At 44.4% G+C, this 18,880-nt stretch overlaps 2 protein-coding genes across 8 annotated transcripts in view; one reads left to right on the top strand and one right to left on the bottom strand.

Moving 5' to 3' along the window:
* LTK (leukocyte receptor tyrosine kinase) overlaps window positions 1-10,583 on the top strand; it is a 160,971-nt gene extending 150,388 nt beyond the window's left edge. For both annotated transcript variants that reach the window (XM_043548470.1, XM_043548471.1), the window contains exons 26-29: window positions 318-419; window positions 2,538-2,672; window positions 3,531-3,621; window positions 4,405-10,583. In XM_043548470.1, coding sequence (XP_043404405.1) covers window positions 318-419; window positions 2,538-2,672; window positions 3,531-3,621; window positions 4,405-5,172 — 1,096 coding nt within the window. In that variant the 3' untranslated portion in view covers window positions 5,173-10,583. The remainder of the gene's footprint in view (window positions 1-317; window positions 420-2,537; window positions 2,673-3,530; window positions 3,622-4,404) is intronic.
* Window positions 2,845-18,880, bottom strand: part of ITPKA (inositol-trisphosphate 3-kinase A) — a 59,946-nt gene continuing 43,910 nt past the window's right edge. For 2 of the 6 annotated variants that reach the window (XR_006291488.1, XR_005225523.2), the window contains 4 exons: window positions 18,415-18,516; window positions 17,074-17,145; window positions 15,760-16,032; window positions 12,283-12,338 (listed from right to left, as the gene is read on the bottom strand). Coding sequence is in view for 2 of the 6 variants with exons in the window: in XM_037900445.2 (XP_037756373.1) it covers window positions 15,829-16,032; window positions 17,074-17,145; window positions 18,415-18,516 (378 nt within the window). In the remaining 4 variants the exon portion in view is untranslated. Of the gene's footprint in view, window positions 5,491-5,594; window positions 12,155-12,185; window positions 16,033-17,073; window positions 17,146-18,414; window positions 18,517-18,880 lie in introns of those variants that run through there. The other 4 variants (XM_037900445.2, XM_027818180.3, XR_006291486.1 and 1 more) reach the window with 3 other exon arrangements.

An 18,880-nucleotide genomic window follows, 5' to 3' on the forward strand; every position in this document is an offset into this window, starting at 1 on the left:
CAAGGCATCATGTTCTTCAGGAGGCCCTGGTTCAGTAGTTAGCCTCTTCCATCACTGAACCAGAGGCCAAGCTTCTTGAACTTGTGCAAAGACCCTGTTTTGCCCAGGCATCATCTTTAAAGAATTCATTTTAGTCTCTTTTATCAACTCTGAGGGTTACAAAGTTCTTGCTTATCAATTCTCACACAGAATTGTTTGGGTTTATACTGCCCCCAATTGGCGTGGAGTGGGAAAGACTCGTTATTCATCTGACCCCTTTCAGCCCCTGTGGAATTTGATTCAAAGCCCTTAATTCTCCTTGCATTTCGTCTTCCCAGGGCAAGCTACTATCGCAAAGGAGGGAGAGCCATGCTGCCTGTCAAGTGGATGCCACCAGAGGCTTTCCTAGAGGGGATCTTCACCTCCAAGACTGATACCTGGTGATGATTACCTTTTACTCACCTCTGCAAGCCAGCCGGAGGAGGGGGGTGGTGGTTAGGGAGTCCAGTGCACATGTGGAGACGTCAGCTGGTCATCAGGAATTGAGGTCTTCTCACAGATAAAGCTTTAAACATGTCAAAGTTGCCCAAAGTCCTAGCAGAAGAAATCAAGAAATCTTCACTTTGTCTTCAATTAGAGTTTTGACGAAATGAGTCCTGAGTGAGAATTTAAGAATCTGGCCCAACATCAGTAGAATACATAAAAATACACAGACACACTCCTTTGGGTATGCAGCACCCCTTCACATTATGCTACGAATGGCTACAATTTACAGCCCAGGGGACAGCTGTCCCAGAAGCAGGGTTCACCGCTGATGCTGATGCTCTTTGCCTGGCAGGGACCCCATTGGCAGAATCTGCCTGAAAGATATGCTTAATCAGTGTATTTCCCATGTGTGCTGGCCCTGCTTCATCTCTGTCCAGCCTTGCCCACTTTATGGACTGCTCCAGATGGTTCTGGGCCATCTAGCAGAGCAGGTCTTGGAGCTGGTTTGCACCACTGAACCCCTGACTCCAACAGGGCTTTCCACTGCCAGGGGCTGCAGCCTGTGGAAAGAAGAAGCTGGGTGACAGCACGTTTGTCAGCCTTGCAATGCCCCAACACTATGCTAAGGTACTAGTGGTGCAGCATGTCCGGGTTGCAAAAGCTGGCTGCAGGACTGCACGTTTGCAGTATGTGGCAGCAAAGTGCAGAGGGGAAGGGCTGTTTAAATGCCTGATATTAAAGCACAGTTTTAAAATCCAAACAAGCAGGAGCCTGATTTTCAATAACATCACTGTCAGACACTTCTAACTTGTCAACCCTCAGCATCCGTCACTCAGCATCCATAGCTGACAAGACTGCTTAGATGCTGCTATCTTCATAATTGCACACATAATCACTCCTTTGCTTTGGCATTATTTTAATGCTGAGACACTGAAATATAAAATTACAGTAGACTTAAGCGGAAGCTCTAGCGAGCTGCTGAGGGAATGTATTTATATAAATGCCTTTCAGATAAACTTTTTTTGGTTTTAAAATAAGCACCTCCATCAGTAGAGCATTTGTGAAAACGTACTGGAAAATGGAAGGTGTTCAGTATGTGAAGAACTGTGTCTATCAGCACAGTATCCTCTTAAAGCGATGCTGGCACATTGCTTCCAATGCCACACTGACCCAGTTCCCTGACAATGTATTTAATTAGCAATGCCTGGACCTCCAAAAGATTAGGGATAGATTATCTGTCGTATCAGAGCAGACCAGTCAGTGGCCAGCACCAGATATTTCAAAGGAAGGTGTACAATCCCTGTAATGGGCAATTATAGGTAACCTACCTTTAGTAGAAGATTCTTCCTAGCTCCCATCAGACGGGGGTTGGTGAAATTCTGGTAAGATTAAAGTCAATGGCAAAACTCATATTGACTTCAGTGGAGCCAGTATTTCACCCTTGATCTCAATGATATCTTGTGACAGGGAGTTTGCTAGGTTAAATGTGTTGTGTAAAAAAAAAAAAGAGAGTTCCCGGTGATCAATTTTAAATGTGTGGCCTTTCAGTTTCACTGGCTGTCCCCTTGTTCTTGTATTATGAACACTCAAATGTTTGGACACCTATGCAAACAACTTGAGTCTACAGAAAGTGGAAATCTCATGCAATGTCTGATACTTTTATGTTGCCAGTCAAGCCAGATATACCACCTTAATGGTGCTTTGGTATTTCCACTTCCAGAGCCAGGTAGTGCAGAAAGAAACAACACTTTAAAATAAGTTATTCTGACATTTTGGAACCTCACAAAATTAGGTTTGGGTAACAATCCAGATTGATGCTAAGGGTTTTTCTACACATGGAGTTATTCCAGAATAGCTATTGTGCTTTACTTTCACACCCCAACTTCATCCAAATTATCTTTCCAAACAAACCCTTATTTTAGTCACACTGATTTTCTGTCCATATGAGTAATCTGGAGCTTTAGGATGCTGCACCAAGATAGTGTTGTCTGAAGGCCTTTTAGACCAAATTCTAAAGGCAATAGGGTACAAATCAAAGCCTAAGGGGCATTGTTGGCTGGTTTCTGTGGCAGGTCCTTTGGCGTGCTGCTGTGGGAGATCTTCTCATTAGGCTACATGCCCTATCCTTGCAAAACCAACCAGGAGGTGCTGGAATTTGTCACTAGTGGAGGAAGAATGGATCCACCAAAGAACTGCCCAGGGCCTGTGTGAGTATCTCCTCACCCTTAGACACAAGTCAAACGCTAGGAAACATTCAGACTGGCTAGTCAAAGATGGCTGCCACCCTCTCTACACCCAAAACAAAATTTTTACCCTAGGTTTTCCTCAAAGGTTAACAGAAGTTTAAGTTGAGGGCACCATTAATTGGTACCCATTTTCGCAGTCTCAGCAGAGAGGCCCAGGGTTCAATGGAATGGGAGACTTAGTTACACACTTTCCTCATACCAGGGGGTCCTTCCAAAACCTGATTGAGGCACACAAGCAGGGCAAAGTGAGGAGGGTTAAGTTGCTATTTCCATGTTATACCCGTTCTGTGAATAAAGTGATGACTTCAATGTCTAGGGCTGGTAACCTGTCAACTTTCATCACCAATAGACTTCCATACAATTAAAAATACAGGCTCCAGTTCTGGGATCTTGTACAGGCCCTCTTTGCCACCAGCTACCAGCAGATTTCCTCAATGTTGTGAATACTCACCTGCCTTAGGAAGCATATCAGGTGTGTGGCCAGAGAGCATGAGTGAAGCATGCACAGGTGCTCTCCAGAAATTCCCCATTTGCCAGAAAATCCCCTTGGAACTATTGACAGCTGGGCACAAATTAGAGCAGCACTGAGTAATTGCACCTTCCCCCCCTCTCCACCTCCCATGGCCCCAGAATCAGGGAACATGAAAATGACTCAAGGCCAAGTTTGCACTGCCCCTTGGGTACTGTGCTGAGTGCAGTTCTTCTGGACCTGAGAACTGAGCCCAGAGACAGACCTGAAAAATGAATCCATATTGATTTGTGGTTTTGATTTATCATTATTTATTATTAATTGGCACAAATATGTATTTATGTCTCAAGTTACCGGATCATGACGCAATGTTGGCAGCACAGTCCGGAGTACCGGCCCAATTTCTCCACCATTCTGGAAAGAATCAAGTACTGCACACAGGTACTGGCCTTTAGGATTTAAGTTTTGACTTGTTTATGGCATCCAGACCATCCTATGATATAAATATTATCACCCAAAACAGAGGGAATGGATTGCTCTGACTGGCTAATTACTTTCCCAATTCCCTTTGTGCTTGGCCTGTACTTCAGCTAGTATTTTCATTTGTGCTTCTGTACATCTCTCATCTCACCTACCTCCACCCCACCAGCATGCATACAATCCCTTCCTGTGAAAGTGGTCTGCTTCCACCTCTCAGCTCATTCACTAGTGAAGAGTGTTTGATTTTTGATGGAAAGGTTTCCAGACCCCAACACAACTTCTCAGGCCCTTACTTCACTCTTCAAGGTTTTTTCAAACTTCCTTGAAAGCCACAGCTGAACTGGCATGGAAGAAGGGGGTGAGAGGGCACGAGGGGTTGATAAGCTGCTAGCCTTTTGCTGCTGGAGACCTGGATCCAAGCATAGTTTAAGATGCAAGAGGAAATTATTAGATGTTGGTGATCTCTGCCTAGTCATTAATATCAATAAGGCATCACAAATTGGCAGCCTGTGTTCAAAAGAAACCCTAAAATGAAATAAGTTTTAGCAAATAATAAGCAAGGTGCACAATCAAAATGGTGCATGGCAGCTTGCACAATGTATGGCTGCATTACACACAGCTGGCGCTAACCACTGCTAACATTATCTCACTTTTCTGAACACTTCCCTGAAAAAGTATGTGGAAAAGTCACAACTGGGCATGTTCAGAATGTAAAATGTGATTACTGAATCCTTTCTGTTTCAGGATCCTGATGTGATCAACACAGAGCTGCCCATTGAATGTAGACCAGCATCAGAGGATGAGGGGAGCTCTGTGATGTGCCCAAATAGTTCCAGTGGGATGGTCCCTTTGCTGGTGAACCCATCCCTCACACCTCAGCTGGCTCCCATAACATTAGAAACCCATCATGCAGGGCATAAAGCTGGACGTCCACAGGAGCTGCTGGTGGAGAACCTTGGCAATTGGACTGGCAGAGGTCCCAGCCTACCGTGCCTCACTGATTCCAGCAGCAGGTCATGGTTCCAACAGACGGCGAACCAGAGGCTGGAATCAAGCAGTCAGCCGGCACACAGACCACACAACACCAAAAACCTTTGGAACCCAACCTATGGATCCTGGGTGATGGAGAATATCTGCCGCTCCTGTCCCAACGCCAAGCTCAAAGCAACCACAGAGCGAGAAGATTCAGGTTTTGATGGGAACTGCAGCTCCTCCCCTAGTTCTCGGGCATCTCCAGCCTCTCCGAACAGAAGCCACTGTCTTCACAGGAATATTGGTGGGATAGAACTGGTGAAGCTCCAGACTTTCCCCTGCGGCAATGTGAATTATGCGTATGATGATCTCTACTATGTCACTGATGGGCCTTCAGCTTTGGCAGTGGGTAGACCAGGTGTGCTGAGGAGCACCAGTCTGCACAGGGATGGGAAGCCTTTTTGTAAGCCAGAGAAAACATCAAGAGAGAGGGACTCTGGCCTCTCCTTGTCAGACGACCTGAGTGTTACACCTGTATAACAGGAGATGTTCTACCAAAGGTCAGGACCTCACACTGGGCGTGTATGTATCTGAAAGGGCAAACTGAAATGTCTTCTTTGGTCTCTTATTTCCTCCATTCAGCTTTCAGATGGGTAATGTTTTAACATCAGAAGTGTTCTGCTGCACCCTCCGACACACTGGATTCCCAATCTAATGAGGAAAATTGAACTTGCTACTTCAGTCCATCAAGAGTGTTCCCTCCTATTGAGCCAGTGCCACTGATTTCAGGATATAAATAACAATGGCTTTGTTGCACTGACTCAGAGTCCGGTGTTCATGAAAGGAATCATTCTCAATCTGCTCAGGTGAAAAAAAAAAAAAAAAAAAAAGAACCTACCATCCAATTGTTACAGTTGGCTGGAAATGACAAACAACATAACCACTCTTTTGATCTAACATACCAAAAATTACGTGCTGTGGCAGCAGCAAACTCATAAAGGCCATTGTGTTCCCCAGAGCTTTGCATGTTCCAGTGATGCTGGTGCACTGACAGGGAAGTAACCAAATATAGCCACGTTTGCACTTGCTTGATCGGCAGAAATACCAGAAGAACATTAAATTGAAATCAATGCAGCAACTGAGAAAAACAGAAAAAGTGGGAGGGGAAAATATTATTTCAGGCTCCTCCGAGATCATGTTTTAAAAAAGATGAAGAGAAAAATTACGTATTTAAAAAAAAATAATTAATGGAGTTGATTGCATCCCTTTGACTGGTAAAGAAAACTTGCTTCTTACCTCAGGGGCTAACTTACCTCACAGTTCCTGACCTTGGAGGTTTGGGAAAAGTTCTAATCAATGCTCAACTCCACTACGTTGTGAGAACTGGACTTCTCTTTTCTTTAAATGGACTTTACCTGGGATGAACTTTATTTTTAAAAGGACTCTAGTATTCAGCAATAATAGCCCATGGCTATAAACTGAAGATTTAGGGCCATTACTGTAGAATGCTGGGTTCTTGATGTTGTTTATTTTAAATACAGAATATAGAAACTCCTCTGAAGTGGACTTCACTGAGACAAGGAGGGCATCTTGAAGGGAAACCACCAAGAAGTGTTTTATTTGAACATAAATCTTAAAATGCCTTGCAGGATTGGATACTTCAGCCCCCTGGGAAGTCCAAACAACAGCTTGGTTTTATGCACCAGTCTCTCCTTTTGGGGAATGCTTACAGCAGAACATGGTTTCTTCTTGACCTCTTAATAGTACAGCCCTGTCAGTTAAGAAGGCAGGTCCCTGTTCTGGAAAAAGAGTTGTTATTTAAAAGGCTTCCTACTGTAATTTGCAGTTAACCTGATATTTACTGGTTAGAGCCTTCCAAACAAAGAGACTGAAAAGGTAAAGACAGCACTCGTTATACGCCCAAAAACATCTCAGAAGCGCTTTGCCCTTGTGCCATTTCTGAATTCCCGGCTGCCAACGTTCAGGTAACAGGGGAGGGTTAGCTGTGTGGAGGGAGGATGGAAAGAGTGCCGCGAAACTTTATTGATCTGTAGAGTCTATCAGAAGTGCAGCTCCTTCAATCACCATCTTTATGTTTAGTGTGAAAGGAGAGCCCCAAGGATACACATAAGTTTCATAAAGTAGCTGTTCCCTTCAGGCAGGAAACCAAAGTGTGAATACACCAAGATCTCTGCCTTACACCTCACCTATGTTTCCTGAGTGAAGAGTGGCTGCTGCAGTCATAGTGGTTAGGATCACTTCACACCCCACATAGGCATATAGTCTGTGTATGCAATTTGGCATAACAAGCAGTCTCCTCGAAAGAGATGGTTAACTATAAGCACAGATTCCATTTCCTCTGCAGCAACAATTCATGTATGGTGCGGAGAAGCACACAGCTAACGTGGTTGCATTCTATTTCACACCAGCAACAAGTGCTGGGTGTCTCCAACTCAGGGTTAAGGTCAGTCAGTGACTTACAGTTTGTCCCATAGCTTCCTCTACTCTCCAGGACCACTGGCTATAGAATGGATAGTTTCAGACACCATCAGTTCTCAGCCCCTTTGGTGGTGATAGGTCCACTTCTACCAATGGAGCTTGCACTGAGAAAACCAAATCCATGTAACGGAATTATAGCTCTTGATGGCCAAAAATAATACCTTGTTTTGATCCTTGGTGTGAGGTAAATGGATGTAAGGATACAGGTAGCTCCCAGATGTGTGGGATTGTTCCAGGAGGGATGGGGCAGAAATGAAATGATTTAATAACTATTACTGCTTCTTAGTGGAACTTTTTCCTCCCTTGCCCCCTTCTGCTGTGGTCTTCCTCTCAGAGTTCTGCGCACCCTGTCATTTATCCACCTTCCACTCCCAGCTCTGAGACCCTGCTTCCTGGTTACCACCCTTCCAGGTGGGGAGCAATGGACAGTGTCAGTCCTTGGATCTCCTCAGTGCAAATCCTTAACCGACTAGCAGAGGCACTGGTGAGCAATTCTTCCTCCTCCCAGAGGCTAAGCATGTTTTCTCCCTCACTTCTAGCTCTACATGGCCAGCTCTGGTGTATGCCAACGAGGAGCAACTACTGCTCTGTCACAACTGGCCTGAACCTATAAGCCTTGATTCCCCCATCCCACCTCTGCTCAGTAGCATGCCTCTGCACTGCATTCAACTCCATCCTATTTCAGGTAACACTCTTACTCCCGTGGCTCACTCATGGCTCGCTGTTTCCCCAGAGATACACTATCAATAGCTCTTAAAAACTGTTGGCACTCATAGTAGTGACTTGCTCTTTTCTGCTGCTGCATGTTTCTCACAATTAGGAGGGGTCAAGACCTATTGCAGTGCAGTTTCTTAAGCTTTAAGTCAGCTGCAGTGGAGGTTGCTCAGGGAAGGCATTTCCCACACTGGTGTGATTCAGATACATGAAGATCTTTACTTGCTGGTTCTGATCACACTTCCATGTGCCAGCGATGCCTAACCACTTTCAGATGTCACTGACCTCCATTATTCTGGGGGGATTGGTGGTACATATCAAGGAGAAGGTGATGTGTAGAAAACAGAGCCAGGGGGGTGAGTGAGTGGGGTGGGAAGTATCATACTGTCTTCCCTTGCTGGACCTTTTCCTAGTACCAAACTGACTATGCACTAGACTGCAAAACTGACTATGGACTAGACAGTTCTGCTTCATTCTGCAGTGGAGATGACTACAGGAGACATACACACGTTCTACCTCCACCCCACAATCCTCCAAAATTAATGACTTTTAATGATGTGACAGTGAGGATCAGAAATGAGCTAAGAATGCTGTGGAGTGCCTACGTGCACTGTGGCTAGCTCACACCAGTGCCATTTCCTCTTAGGATACACTACATTGATTCCCAAATTTAGAAAGTGAAACAGCGATTAAATACAGGGTTAGGAAGTGAGGTGGGCTAAGGCTAAGAATGGGACACTATCACCATCAGTGCTTCTCAGGCCTCCCTCACCACAGCATCTAGGTGCCATTGTCTAAATGTAACAACATCAAGTCCTTCTAGAAAAAGAACCAAGCTCTCCCCCATTCCCTTTGGATAAAAGCCGCCTACTTATGCATAGTTGATTCTAGCTGGAGCCTTCCAGGAGGAGGATAGAACATGGAACTGCACAGATGGAACAGTTACCCACAATAATGGGGGCAGGGGGCAGTTCAAAAGCATCTGAGTTAAGAGCACCAGTCCTATTGAAGTTCAATGGGCCTAACTCACTTAGCTGCCTTGGAAAATCCCACCCACTAATATTATGTATGACTATACTAGAGGAGAGCTGTTAATAATTCCCCTATCATGACGCTGTCTGTCCAATCCAAAATCTTATTACTCTAGGCACAATTAACCATACCAATGACACATGCCAGTCTTGAGGGCCTAACATGCTGGGAGAAGCTCGAGCATGATAACTCACACTCAGAATGCCCAAATTAGAGGATTACGGGTAGCAGATTTTTAATTGCCTTTATTTATTTTTTTTAAGAGACTTTCAGTTGATAGCAAATGAACGAACCAACGTTGTCAGCATCAGGCTAGATTAGCATGGTAGCTAACGCCCCTAAGGATTTGGTTTTGGAAGAGGAAGTGCGTGAAAATGAGACCCTTCCACAGAGTCTTCAAACACTGGTGCGTCAGCCACTCATGGGAATGTTGTATAAAAACCCTGCTCAGCTTGATGGGTCTTTTAATCTTTGCATTTAGCTTTGCGTGATTAAAATGGCTTCACGCTGCCAGCGTTTAATACTGTCTTGAAATCAGGACCTGCTTTTTTGCTCATGAGGTTTTAATCTTACACCTGTTTGCTTTGATTGATGATTTATGTTGCTTTTTACAACCCCCTTATGTTACAGTTTAGAGAGGAAACTGTAACACAGAGAAACCAAATTAATCAGGAGTCTAACTGGTCTTTCTTTTTGGAATTAACTTTCTGCCTTTCTCGGCTTCCCTCTCACAACACCCATTATATCCACTTTCCTCAAGGCTCTACACTCCTGCCCCAGCTAGTTTGTATCTTCTTCTGACACCCACTTTTACATAAGCTTTAAAGTAAATAGGCACAGTTTAAAATACCATTGACTGAAAATGCCCTCCCCAGCCCTGCTATCTTTCCTAAGGTTGGTTCCATTCTCCCTGGTCCTCCATCTTGGGCCAGGTCTACAGTAGGAGTGCTTTGCTGATATAGCTATACTATTCTAGGAGTGCACTCCTTGTATGGATGCAGCTTTTGCCATTATAGCTTATCTCTCACACACACGGATGCACACAAAATACACTATACTGCCAAAAGGGCAGATATATCAGTAGAACTGCTTCTACACTAAGCATTTTTGCCTGCAAAGCTATGTCAATCACAGCCCTGACTGCCATAGGTATACTAGCAAGGGTTTGCCGTGTAAACCTGGCCTTCCTCTGTCATCCTAGCCAGTTCACCCTTCCTACCCTACTTTAGAAAAAAAACAAATCCCATGCTTATGAGGGACAATACCATTGGGTGTGTCTACACTGCAATTAAATGCCCACGGCTGGCCTGTGTCAGCTGATTTGGGGCTCAATCTCTGGGGCTGTAAAATTGCAGTATAGATGCTCAGGCTGGAGCCAGAGCTCTGGGACTTCGCAGGGTGGGTGGGTCTCCAGCCCGAGGCCTAAACATCTACACTGCCATTTTACAGCCCTGCAGCTGACCCAGGCCAGCCTGTTTAATTGCACTGTAGACATACCCGCTGAGACCCTAGAGCCTTGTCCCACTTCTTTATTTAACTGAATTGTTTTTGATTTGTTGTTACCACTGCTTATGGCAACACTGCACCGACCTACCCTTTGGGTCACTGTAAATAAGTAGATACCAATTCTGCTTCTATGCAATTTCAAGCCAGATAAATGTATACTTCAATATTTACAATACAAAAATAAAGAGATGCTAACAGTGTCTATTTGGTCTCCTCTGTGTTAAAGTTAACACCATCTGGATACAGGGGAGAGAACTAGGTCTCTGTGACTAATTGCCAGCCCAGGAGCCAGATGGTTCAAAGGACAGAGCACTGCTCTTCCTCTGGTAGCACCTAGTACGGGTTCCCTGCTGGAGTTATCAGCTGCTCTGAGTGTGGAGAGATCATCTCAACTGCTATGAATCATTGGGTTTTAGGACATTGAACCAGAGATTTTCATGGGCCAGTACCTATATCCCTGCAGAAGCCATCAGGTTTGGTGTGGGATTAGGGATAGATCCAGTCTGTCTCTGATAGGCAGAGGGATCTAGTTCAAATGGGCCTTTGTATTCCACGTGACTTGGGGGCAGATTTGTAAAGGTACCTAAGCACCTAAAGACAAAGATAGGCAGGTAGGATGCCTAAGACCAATGGGACTCAGGCACCTGTGTGCTTTTGGAAGTCCCACTGGGTGCCTAGCTACATCTTCAGGTGCCTACATGCTTTTTAAAATCTGGCCCTGGGCTCCTTGGCCCTGAGCAGGGCAGGCTTTCCTCCCTCATCGTCCATGAGTGTCTTCTCAGTGCGTAACTTAAAGATGGCCAGGATCCCAGCCTCCAGGAGCTAGTGGAGCAACAGGCACGATCTTGAGCCAACCTCAGCTAGTCCACTGGGGACGATCACCAGGCTATCCCGAATTGCTGCTCCCACCTGCAGTGGAGTTTGGCTGTGCTCCTGTTTTGTGGTGGCAAGAGCTGACCAATGACTACAGTAGCCTGCCTGTAAGTACAAAGCTGTACTGGTTCCCACCGTGCAGAATTTCACTGATCTCTTCCCTCTATTTGCAACTCCTTGGGCTTCCCCAGTAAAAACGAGGAACACTGGAAGTGGTATGTGCCACCAGGGTCTACAGGAACAGCAGAAAAATCAGGGAGAGAGCTGGCAATTGAGTCCACTCCCACCCCTTATGCTCATTCCAAAATAGCAGGATTCTCTGAGGATGCTATTTCCATATTTCCACCCTACCCTTTCCAGAAGCAGCAGGATTATTGGAGCAGACACAGGTGACTCAATGCCCCTTCCAAAAGTTGATAAAAATAATTAATTGCGAGAAACCATTGACAGACAAGACTTTCCCTTGAGAGACAGTAGGATTCCTTCGTCACACACTTCCCAGTTCCTCCCAAGAAACCTTTCATTGCAAGAGATGGAACATTTTCTAGACTGAGCTCAGTTTGAGTGGAAGTAAATTCAAAATGACAGCACATGATGTGACCAGTTAAGACAGTATTTGTTCTGGTTTCTCTTCTAACCTTCAGGGCTCAAGTCCCATTATATCAAATATGTCTTGGGTATTGGGATGCATTCTTAGAACTCCTACATCAAACACAGTTCTTAGACTATGTAAAGAGCAACAATGAGAACAAAATGCAAGCTGTGGTGCGCTGTTGCCCTGCAAAGCCAATATAAAACATTTACCCATCCATCAGCACAGCTACCAAACATTGCCTTACAGGAACTTCAAAGAAGTCCAACAGAAACATTTGGAGAAATAATCTCCTGCAGGGTTTCTCTGTGGAGGAGAGAAAAAGAAATCACAGTTCAAGTATCAAACCATGTTGGATGGCTTTTTTTTCCCCAAACTCATTTATTTGGTAACATACACACCTTGGAATAACAAGTACTCAAACGATACAGTCAGAATGTCAAAAATGACCTTGGTCATAATTGCACTGTAGTGTTCAGAACAGGATGCACTGTAGAGGATACAGGCCATTAGTTCTCAGTATCTTGATAATAACAAACAGTAATAATAATAATACAAAAAATAAGCAAGGGCCCTCTGAATTGTTTAAGGGTTTGGTCCAACTCCCAGTGAAGTCTTTCCATTTACTTCAACAGGAATTGGATCAGACCCAAAGTGACTTCTTCCCTCTGTATATCATCATAAAAGGGATTTCAATTTGTATTTCTTGGGCTGAGTTTCATCTGAACTTGCATCCTTAAGGGATGGACAAAAATCAGTTGTTTTTAATTCAGTTTAACTATTTCTTTGCATTTCTCTATACTGCATCTTTCCTCCAACGATCTCAAAGCACCCTACGAACAATAATTAATGAAGCCTCACAACATCCCTGTGAGGTAGGTAAGTATTATTGTTCCCATTTTACAGATGGGAAAACTGAGGCATAGGAAGTTTGCCCATGACCACAAAGCAAGTCAGTGGCAGAGATAGGAAACAGTCTAGGAGTCCTGGCTCCCAGTTCCATGTTCTAACTGCTGTACAAAACTCCCTCCCCTTTCTTCTTTCGTATAACTGACTCCACAGCTGTCTACCAGCAAGTAGGAGTTGGATTGTAGCTTCTTCCAAACTAGTTCTGGTATAGGCCAAAAAGCCACTTCAAAACAACTTTGCTACAATTGTCATTTTGAAATGGACAGAGTTTCACAGCTCGATGTCTCTTGTAATAAAGCTTTTCCTTCTGCTGTCCTTTCCAACAAGTGCACAGGAATGGATCCCTTTCCATGACAGAGCACTTTCCCCTGAGATTGTCTACTGCAAAATACCTTTTCAAATGACAGCACTGCTGTTTTTGGAGCTATTGCTTCCATGTTGCCTCCAACTTCCATTTGGAACTGTAGAACTAAACGAATTTGACATGAGTCCTAGATAGATCTTGGTTTCTAAATTCTGCTCAAAGGAAATTCATCACCAATTTTTCCCTAGAGCATGAGGTTGCATTGGTGCAAAATGCTGGCATATGTACTCACGAAAGAAAGAAATTTAACTCTCACTGCCAATTAAAACTAGACAGGACAAAGTGTTATTAAATGAACCTTAAGTAATAATTTTGCACTTGCAAGGAGAATTGCTGCATGACCATCTCTAACTTCTGTGATTTTATTATTTTTGCCCCTGACAGGAGTGCCTGAAGTAACAATCACATAATGAAAACCAGGGGTTTTCTCATCTAATTATCCCCTGTAAGAACTCAGATTCAAACTGTAAAGAACAATTTGTGTTTCCTAGTCTATTTTAACCCGTTCTCTTGAATCACTGCAAGCAGGGTTGTTTTTATTAGGGCTATGGGAAAGTAGGAAAACATTTTCACCATATTTTTGGCAAATTTCACTGCAGGTCATTTTGCTGTCTTAAAATATTTCACAACCTAGGGACATTTGGAATAAAACCATGCATGCTTTCTATGAAAGACTGCATTCACTTGAAAAGAGGCCTACATTTTCTGTAAGTCATGTCCTATTTCAAGCGAACTCGTACCTTTTTCAGCTCAAAAACAGGACCATTTTCACTGAATATAAACCCCAAAAGATTCACAAACGTAGGGAAAGTTTTGAATTTTCAACTAAATATAAAAACAAATTTCAGATTTTGAGCAATTTCAGTTTTGGTGTAAAATACTCACACTGCTCTATTTCAATTGCTTCCCCAGTAGTACCTTGGATAACTGATCTTCTAGGTCACTGTTGGCATGATCAGCACTATTAACATCAATGCTTTCTTTAATGTAGATGAAAAATAACTGAGGTTATTAAGCTTGACTGGGCTCCAACTTCATTCCAGTAAATGAACCAAAGTGGCTTCCTTGAGAAGTTATCCTAGGCTCCTCAACCCTTAATACAACCATTACATCATGTACATTTAGCTCCAAATGAGAATTGTACAGTCTCCTTTACCTCATTTTGCAGTGATCATTGGTGTAGTGATTCCCGACAGAAGCAAGGAACTACTTTCAGTTATTCCAAAATTTCTGAAGTTTCTTTTGACTACAGTTGTATTGGCAAAAGAGAGTGATTTCTGATCAACTGATGTTGCTTAAACAACTTTTAACTTCTAAAAGAAAGTGATTTTAATGACTATATGGTCTTGTTACATGGCAGATGGCTCCAACTTGGAAACTGCACTGTCAGATATCTGGATATGGGATGAGCACAGAAATGTTAATTTGTATTGTGGTAGCACCTAGAGGCCCCAATCAGGGTATATGGCACAGCAATCAGACTTCTAGTCTAGTAATGTAATACCTTGCTTTCAAAAGTGGTGAATACCTCATGCTTCCAAGGAAGAATGCCCATAACAGATATAGCCAACAGTGTAATGATGTTTATGGGGATACAATTCCTTTCTGATCCACTCAGCTTATGCCCTGACACTTTCGGTGTGGCAAAAGAATGAACATGGCACCACCAGGAAATCTGACCCACAAGCAAAAAGATGGAGAGTCTAAGCCTTGGTGTAAAGTGGCATGTTGATAACTGGCTTGCTAGTATTTAGATGAATTTGGTTTTTTTCTCTAAAATAACTAAGCCCTTGAAAAATTAACTTTGCCCCCCAACCCACCTGCTAAAGAGAGATGCCACTGACCTTTCACAAATGCTGTCCAGCTGCAAGAGCCAGCATTACCACTTCACCAGCCTCTCCAATATTATACACAGTTTGAAAGTCACACAGTGCCAGAGACAACCTGGTGCTATTTACTTAATGGGCTATCTGTGACCTCATTAGGAACTACCTGGAAATAGTTAAGAATGTTCTTAGATAGAAAAGAGGATAGGCCAGGGCAGAGAGTAAGAGAAAAGGTCAACAGCAGCTGTCCCTTGCAGACACTAAACCATCCACTGCCATGAACTATAATCACCCTTCTCCCCATGTTTTCTGGGCCTCATTCCTGGAGGAGTTCCCATCTTGCACACCCTTGTAATGTAATACAACAGCTGGGGCGGGCCTTGCCTAATCTATAACATAAATGGCAGCCTAGTGACTTGGGGTTAGGGAGCAAACACTCCTGCTGTTTTCAAAGCAATGCCATCCAGTGGAGAATTCTGCTCAACCCTCCCCATAACCTCAAGCAATCTGCCATTTACTCTGGTTCACTAACGGGTAATCTAGAGTCACTTTGGTTCACCTGAAATCAGAGTCACTCTGATTTACTGTACAAACCTCCTGAATTCATGCTGGTTTGGTTCCTGAGTTTGGAGACCCTGATTCACGGAGGATCAATCCGAAGTTAATTTGATTCACTAACGACCAATCCTGAGTCACTCTGGTTCATGGAAGGCCAATGCAGTCACTTTCATCATGAACAGTCTGGGTCTGAAAGCAGCACCATTTTCACTGCAATAACCCCAGGAGTTTGGAGAGAGTTAAAGGAGTTTTACCTCTAATGGAGAGATCCCAGTAGAGTAGAAGGTTACAAAGCAGCCCCATGAGTTTGTGTGAGTCTCGTCTCATCTTTCAGTGATGCTGTCTAAGATACTAATCAAATTGTCCAATCCCAGCAGGTACCCATCCTCCCGGTTGCCTTCCTGCCAGGGGATCCTGTGGTCCAAGGTCTGCCCATCAGGGAGAAGCGTGGTCTTTCCAAAATCAATCAGCCATACATTGGCATGTCCGCTGTCATCATGCACAAAGAGTAGTGAACTTCCAATGACCTGCAGGGTAGTGATTGGTGATGATATGCACAAGTTTTATTAATGTCTCCCTGCCCCATAGGCAAGGCCCCATCAACTATACCTGTGCAGACGAATGACGACTGCTGAGCTGCAAAGCCTATACAATGACAAGCAGTGTGCCAGCTGCTCATTGTACCCTGACTGCACTGTACTGATATAGGGGCACCGAGGGACAGGACTCCAGCAGAGAGGGAACAGAGGTGAATCTTTAGCTCACTGACAATGTATCTGGGTTATTTGGGAGGGAACAAGATGCCTGGAGAGAGATCATGGCCCAAACCAATTACTGATTAACAAAAATCCTGCCAGCGGCTAAGGGGGAATTACTGCCAACAGTGTAAAATAAATGGCCAGATCTCAAAGCTTCAAACAAACACACAGTCTGCTATGGACCGCTGCGCTAGTGTTATCACAGATGACACAGATGACAGCCTCGCACCTGGCGTAGTACAGTGAAGTTCCTAGATCTGGCTCAACACTCCATACCCACAAATCTCAGCCTGCAGTGTAGTAAATACACCAATAATGCTGTGTAGCTACCAGTGACATCTTCTCTACAACCGTGCCTGGTAGGGGAAACTAGGGAACTAATTTACACTGGTGTAAATCAGGAAGAACTCCACTGAAGTTGTTAGTCTGAAATCAGAATCAGGTTCTGCCACCGACCAAATGAGAGACCTCACAGCACCAGCACCCCTAGCCCGACTCCTTCGGGAACCAACCAGGAGTGGAGTAGCTGTGAGAAGCTAGCACTAGAAAACCATTCCTTACAGGGAACTCCTGCTGGGGGAAGCTGGGATTGGAGGACTTGTCACCTCTCAGCTGGAACAATATTCTCTGCTCTTGGGAAGGAGACTTGGTGGCTCACGTATTAGTTCTCTGCTCTGCGGTACTCTCCTCCAGCCCCTCTCTCGCCAATAGGTTAGTCTAAAAGCTTATCTGAATGGCAAGCTGAGACAGCAAGGAGTCCCCACACAGGCAACGCTGCCCCCCGCCCCTACGCACTCACCCACAGCTCACCTCATGTCGTTTAAAGAAGTCTGAGGACTCGAGGATGAGGTGGATATCATGCAGACGCCTGAGGTATTTTTTCTGAAATGGGGGGGGAAAAAAATCCATGCACATTTTAAGGTCACTTTGGGGAGGGAAAACAAATAATAAGAGGAAGCGAAATCAATCTCTGGTGCAACTTCACTGACATCAGTGGTGTTACACCAGGGATAGATTTGCCACAAGGTTGTCACTCAATACGTGCCCCTACAAAGGCTCACAGCTTTGCAATGCCTGAACCAGTCTGTAGGCAGGAGAGGGGGATACTTGACTTGCAATGGTCGTTATAATGGGGAGATGCTCTTCATTCTAGGACACACCCTTTAGGCTCATATAGCCCAAAACCTGTTCTAAAAACTATATTTCAGAAACCTGCTTTTTCTCAAACCAACACAGTAAGGTGGCGTGAGGCAAGGACTTATGTGAACTGGCTTCACACATCCCAACAAACTCAGACTCCTGGCTCTGGAAGCAGTGGTGTGTCACCTGGCTCCAGAACCAGGATCTTAAGGCTTCAGCATCCCTCATTTTAGCCAGAGGAACGGGTATGTTCTGAAAATCCCTCTCTCCCCCCACAATGAGAAATCTATTTTGTTAGGAGAGGGAGAATGTGGGCCAATTTGGGGCCTGTCAAACTGTTTTTCCACTGCCCAGCACTTTTGATAACGTGGGGGGAAAATGCTCCTCAAATGCTACCCTGTGTTACCTGGTACATTGTCTTTGAAGTGCTGGTGTTCCACTGAAGTGGCCTCTGTGTGTGACAGTGGAATGAGACAGCAGCCTTTGAGGTCATGACACATATTATATCCTGCCCATTGAGGCCACAGCACAGGCCAGCAGGGAAGGAGTTATTATTATCCATTCAAAGACCAGGGTGTGGGAGTACAGAAGTTGCTTTTCAAAGTTTCACACATGGCAGCACAATGCACCACCAATCTCCCTCCTGCTCCCACTTCCTGGCTTTGTCTTCACTAGATTAAATTTGTGAATCACAAGTTTTCTTGTTAACACACCTTGTGTTCAGACACCAATGCCACAATCATGACACATCACGAGGCAGTCACTGCACTCTGAGGCAAAGGGCAAACCACTTGTTAGCTTGTCTCACTTTTTGCTAACTCAGGGTGTCTGCAGTGAAAAAACACTGTCACAACCAAATCACAATCACCGATGGATGATGATCTGCCAGCCCCTATCCGTAACCCACTCCTTCACCACTCCCACCCTCTGGATTTTCTTCTTTGGAAGTTTCTGGTCACATGTCACAAAGGGGTCTGAAAGAACCAGAGACTAGTACCGCTCAAGACTCACCAGAATAGTTGTGTTGCCCTCAATGAATTCCATAAAAACCTGGAAAACTTGCTCCCGTGTCTTAGTTGTTTTGAAGTTTGTGTTACAAGTCCCATCAACCCTCTGCACACAAACACAGAGAGAAAGAGAGAGAAGGGTTTATATCATATATAATTCAGCCAATCAGTAAACCTTCCTGAATCATCAACAGCTCAGTCTATCTGTCATTAATCAATAGAAGTGGGTGGCTGGGAAGAGATGATAAATCAAGCAAGAGCTGAAGAGGAAGAGAGTGAAAGACAGAATACCTTTGAATAACACTTGGTTTCCTGTTGACTGCACTTTCAAAAGACCTCTCAGATATTGTTAGCCTGTGGGAGGGTTTCCCTCTCACCTCACAAGGGACTGCAACGTGCTAAGTGTAGTGGGTCAACCACAGGGTGCTCTTTGGCTGCATTCTCTTCTAGACTGACAGGTATCCCCCCAG

This window comes from Chelonia mydas, chromosome 6 (genome assembly GCF_015237465.2).
Source record: "Chelonia mydas isolate rCheMyd1 chromosome 6, rCheMyd1.pri.v2, whole genome shotgun sequence".
Lineage (NCBI taxonomy): Eukaryota > Metazoa > Chordata > Testudines > Cheloniidae > Chelonia > Chelonia mydas.